Source organism: Vicia villosa, unplaced genomic scaffold (genome assembly GCF_029867415.1).
Source record: "Vicia villosa cultivar HV-30 ecotype Madison, WI unplaced genomic scaffold, Vvil1.0 scaffold7, whole genome shotgun sequence".
Classification (NCBI taxonomy): domain Eukaryota; kingdom Viridiplantae; phylum Streptophyta; class Magnoliopsida; order Fabales; family Fabaceae; genus Vicia; species Vicia villosa.
In genome coordinates this window covers 105,029-110,497 of record NW_026706810.1, presented here as the reverse complement: position 1 = coordinate 110,497, position 5,469 = coordinate 105,029, and the positions used below count along the sequence as shown (strand labels likewise).

The 5,469-nt window shown below is 36.8% G+C and overlaps 1 protein-coding gene across 1 annotated transcript; it reads right to left on the bottom strand.

Moving 5' to 3' along the window:
• Positions 1–2,213: 2,213 nt before the first annotated feature.
• On the bottom strand, positions 2,214–4,604 carry LOC131643097 (uncharacterized). The gene has a single exon (XM_058913243.1). The coding sequence runs from the start codon at positions 4,308–4,310 to the stop codon at positions 2,358–2,360; it is 1,953 nt and encodes a 650-aa protein (XP_058769226.1). The 5' UTR covers positions 4,311–4,604; the 3' UTR covers positions 2,214–2,357.
• Between the last annotated feature and the right edge of the window lie 865 nt (positions 4,605–5,469).

The following is a 5,469-nucleotide window of genomic DNA, read 5'->3' as shown; positions in this document are numbered from 1 at the left end:
CCCTTGGTTCACTAAAAAAAGTTTTATTTATATTAGTCAAAACTAGGGTTTTCTACCTCTAATGGGCCTATTGCCCAACTAATTAATTTAATAAAAATAATAAAAGGATAAAAATCCTAATAATACTAATATTAAAATTAATAGTAATGATTCTAATTATACTAATATAAATAATAATATTAGTTAGTTAATAGAATTGCAATGGATAATAACAGTTAATAAAATTACCATAATAACCAAAAAACAAAAAAATGTTAGTAAAAGCAATTATATTCAAAAACAATAGAACCCTTGTGATAATTGGGCCCAATTGTTTAGATCCCAAAACACCTGTTAATTACGCCCTTGTTTTAACTCAACCTGATTTATAAGAGAGCGAGTTTGACAATAGAAATGTCAAACCCTATGGCTCTTAATTCTGAACCTTGATGGGTTAACGGACGTAGATTCGATCGGGCAAATTTTGGGGTATGACACCGACCAAATGCCACCTCTCTCTTGGTTTGTTGCCGACTCTCTCTCTCTCTCTCTCTCTCGCTCTCCCTCTCCCTCTCCCTCTCCCTCTCCCTCTCCCTCTCTCTCTCTCTCTCTCCCTCTCGCTCTCGCTCTCCCTCCCCCTCCCCCTCCCCCTCTGTTAGAATCCCATTTGTGTATATTTTGTATATGAATTTTGTGATATTTCTTAAACTCTTGTGCCAAGTTTGATTTCCTTTTGATATAATAGTATGTAAATAAATAAATTTTTGTTTATTTTGTATATAAGCTAGTTTAGTAACTTTTGTTAATGTATTTTATAGGTGTTAACATTTTTTGGCAAGTTGGAATGAAAAGAATGATTGGAACAAGCTTGCAAGGAGGTTGGAAGACCAAAAGAAGGAGAATTGCACCAGAAGGTCCACTTAGCGGAACTCTAGCGGAGGCAGGCAGAAACTTTTGGTCATCAAGTCCGCTCAGCGGACCTCTAGCGGAGCTTGGTAGAGACGAACATCAAATTTGAGTCCGCTTAGCGGACCCTGGAGACAAAACAAATATTTTTCCATTCCGCTTAGCGGACCTAGCCCGCTTAGCGGACCTAGCCCGCTTAGCGGACCTACTTTTTCATCTCTTGTGCTTAGCCACTTAAACTTGATATTTTGTGTGGTTCAACTTACTTTAACATAACACACTATATAGAAAAAGCTAGGGCAAAAAGAAGAGGAGAGAAAACCATTTCAAAAGTGTAAAATCAAGATTTCTAAGCATCTTTCTTCATTCTTCTTGAGTTTGATGCCACTAAATCTTGGTTTGTTGCTTGTTGTTGAAGCTTCCATGGCTATGGAGAGCTAAGTTTCATCTTGTGTCAAGATTAGAGGTAGTTAGTTTGTAAATATGTATTTTCTTTGATCTTTTATGTATGAACTTGGTTGATGATTAATATATGGTGAATATCTTGTTATTTATGTTTCATTTGTTGTTTTGGACCACTATTGAGAGATATGTTTCAAATCTAGACCTAAAAGATATTCATCTATCAATAAACAAACTCTAGAGATAGATTTGTGAGTTGATAATCACTTGTATCAAGCTTTTAAGATTATCACGTTGATTGTCGGCATGAGAGATCATCTGACGGTTAATATGATAATAATCACGATATTGCTTTAGAGATAAACGGTATCGAGAGGATACGTGGTTGTATTAATTATTAATAGGTTCATATATTTGATCATTAGAGTACATATGAAGCAAACTAAGAACACTAATCTTGACACAGTTTTCTCAAATCGTTTTCAAACCCTATTTTATTGTCTTTACTTACTTTTCATGCTATTTACATTTTATGTCACCAAACTTTTACCCAAACTTAACTCAAAATACACTAAGCTGTAGAACGGCGGTAATATCGCATCAATCCCTGAGGAGATGATAAAAACAAATTAAGCCATGAAGTGAGTAGGCCCATTGCCATTTCCCCAAACATGAAACACCTCCCTAGAGACAAATTGGCTTAGATTCTTTCAAGATGTACTACTATAAATACCTCATTTTCATTTCAATTTGATTTCTGCTTTTAAATTTTCTAATTCTTTGCATTGTAGATTGATTTGATCATAACACATGTATTATGCAGGATATGAAATCCTTGAAGAGGATTAGACATATTAATACAAAAAGACAGTAAATTCTTTTTGAGCAAACAATGAAATGTAACAAGAAAATATTTGCTGATTCGGTATATTTTACTTATACTTAATCTATACACACTACACTCATGCAACACTGTATAAAACAAACAAAAGTACAAAAAAACCCCATAAAATAAAAAAGAAAAGGCAAAAAAAGGGGTGTTATGGATTTTTTTCCCACTATATAGTAAATCAATGGAATCCTCTACCTCTTGATTGATAAAGTTCCAACCTACTTTTGGCTTCTAGCAAAATTTCATCAATTTTTGGTACAGCCATTAGATGTCCTTGCTTTGTGCACCACTCAAGTACTATTAACACCTCTTCTTGCCCAAGAGTCTCATTCTTAGGAACATGCAGTGCAACAAAGCACAAAAGAAGCAAAGAAGGGATTTGCACCATTTGTTCCCCAAAGTAAACCAGTTGAATCAAATGCTTAGCACCACCTGCTTCTATAATAGCATTGCAATGTGTCTCATGTAGATAGTTATCAGTCTCAGCAAATTTAATGAGAGCTTCTGCTGCTTCCATCGAAATCACAGGTTCTCTTTCGTCGAGCAACCTCACCAATGGCGCGATGAATCTTGTTTCCGTTGCTCTAAATGTCCTTGCTAAGTTACCAACCGCTTTAACGCATGGTATGAGTAAATCATCTGAATCGCCTTTTTCCACGATTCTGAGAAACTGTTCCACTACAGCTTTTGCAGCAGGAGAAGTTGGTTTGAAAGCCGATCGTCTTAGTTCTGCATGTTCTGCTGCAACGGATGTAATTTCCATCAAAGCCATTGCTGAGTAATGTTGTACATCATCAGTACCTTTTTCTAACAGAACCGCGAAACACAAAAGAGCTCTTGATTCTGTTATAGTATGACATATAGTAACATTTCCTCTACATAATTGCCATAAAGCTCTTGCTGCCATTGCTTTCATTTGTGCTTTTGTTACAGGATCTTCAAATTCTCTCCCTTTGATACTCGTCCCCGCTATCGATACAGGATTATTACCACCCCCGCTATTGGTGTTGCTGTTGTTATTATGCTGCTTTACAACTGCGTTGTGGATATTTTCTTCTTTAGGATCCTTACTATTTCCCTTCAGGGCCACTGTGTTAAACACATTATGTATTTGATTCGAAGTTTGACTAGAAGCCGGATGAGCAACGAGCTTATTATAATCATCTTCTTGAGCACCTTTGATGTTATCAGTAGTGGTGTTACTCGCCATTACAAGCGAATGTAACGAAGACATGTTTTGTTTGTTGGTAATAGCATATTTACTATGTTCTTGAATGGTTTCAAAAGCAAGATGACTAACAAGCAATCGAATCGCGTTATTCTGCGCGAAATGATCTTGGCATTTAGGATGATGTGCTGCAAGTTCTGAAATAGCCCAAGCAACAACTATCTGAACCTTCATGTGACCATCTTTTAGTACTTTCCCAAATACCGAACAAACACCGCAATTCACAATGTGTTCAACGCTTTCTGGATCTCTACCGAGTAAACCGATAGCTCTCGCCGCGTTTTCTTGACCGTCTAATCTTCCTTCTTTAAGAAGCTTAAGAAGAGGTGGAACTCCACCTTCTTCTAGAATCAGTTTCCCGTAACGATCATTGTCGCGTGCTAAAGAAACCAACGAAGCTGCAGCATCAGAACGTTCTTCTATTGAACAACCAGAGAGGAGAATTGCGACTTGTTCCCAAATGAGACAGAGGATTGGTTCGTTGGCTGCTATAGGAGGAAGACCGAGGTATTCATCGTCGCGTTCTTCGGCGGAAGCGGAGACTCTTAAGAGCCATTGAACGTCGCCGAGGGAGTTTTCAAGCTGCATTGAGGTTTTGCGGAATGCGGTGGCGGGGATGATTGTGAAGAGACGTTTAACGAGGCCGTTGACACGGCATTTGATGACTAATCCGAGGGCTTTATCGAGGACTTGTTCGGTGTCGTCGATGATTCGTCTTGTTGGACGTTCGTAGAGGTCGTTGCTGTTCCTTGCGGCTTGTCGGAGAAGGGCTGCGAGTTTTTCTGTTTTGGTTTTTAGCTCTAGACATTCTTGTTTGAAATTTTGTGCCTCGTCGGCGAATTTAGATACCTGGTCGGCCATTTGTATCGGCCTGGCCAGGATCTCTTTCACGATGCTCGACATGGTGGTGGTGGTTGTGAGATGTTGTTGGTTATGTTTTTAAGGTGGTGGTGGTGTTGTTATTTGGAATGTTGTGTTGTGTTGGAGGCCAAGGAGGTTCTGGCTGGGGGCGGTGGTGGGGTTGCGTATGCATGCTACATAGGAGTGGCGGTGGTGGTGTAGAGGAGGAAGGTGGTGGTTGTGGTGGCGGCGGCGGAGGAGAGTGAAGGGAGTTATGGGGGAATGGTGTGACGGAATTTTCTGCAAGTTTTGTGTTGAAAAAAATGAGTGATAGAATTGTTTTGGTTATATATAGAGGAAGTTGAATTGGTTGGTCCAAACTGTATGAGGGTGCTGATGAAAGGAAGATACCCACGTACATATACAGGCCAATCGAAATGGAAAATCAATTCTTAATTGTTAGTAATTGGGGAAACATTTCATTTTCTTTGTTACAATATACAAATACTCATTTGTTTTCAATCTTCATGGTTAATAATAGTAATTTTTGTACTTATTTTAAATATAAAATTTATAATAATTAAAAAAATACTATTTTTTTCAGAATAAAAATACTTTAATTCTTCTTATAAAAAAAATTTTAATTCTTAAAATTATTGTTAGGAGAAAAAAATTCACGTGCATGTAATCGGTTGCTGTAAATTAAAAATTGACTGAACGTCTAAACCTACAACATCAAAGTGCAACTCGTTGCGTTACACATATGTAAAGTTAGTTAAAAATTAAAATTGTGAGTAAGTGCAATAAGTTGACATAATATTTTAACCGATTATACTATGAAAGTTTTTCGATTTTATTTGTTAATTAATGAGTTCAATTTTATTTGTTAATTAATGAGTTTGTTAGTCTTTAGAACTTGAATTGACTCTTGTTGAAACTTTTTGTTTACTTGTGCACACAGATATGATAAAAACATAATTGTTTTTGTTTTATTTTTAGCTACTTAGGAAAAAAGTCAACCCTGAAAAAAGATCATCCCTTGTTTGAAAATTCCTTGAGCCTATTTATCTCAGTCTTTGTTTAAAACTCATTACAAACTTGAAAGTGAAAAACACTGTTATCACCCTATTCAAAAGGGTGAGAGAGTCTTGATTAGAGTTGTATGGGGTTGAATAATTATAGTTGTGATATTTGATTCAGAAAGTTGGCAGAAAAAAATAGA

Coding starts and splice junctions, on each gene's coding strand:
- LOC131643097 (XM_058913243.1), bottom strand. CDS start 4,310: ATGTCGAGCATCGTGAAAGAGATCCTGGCCAGGCCGATACAAATGGCC.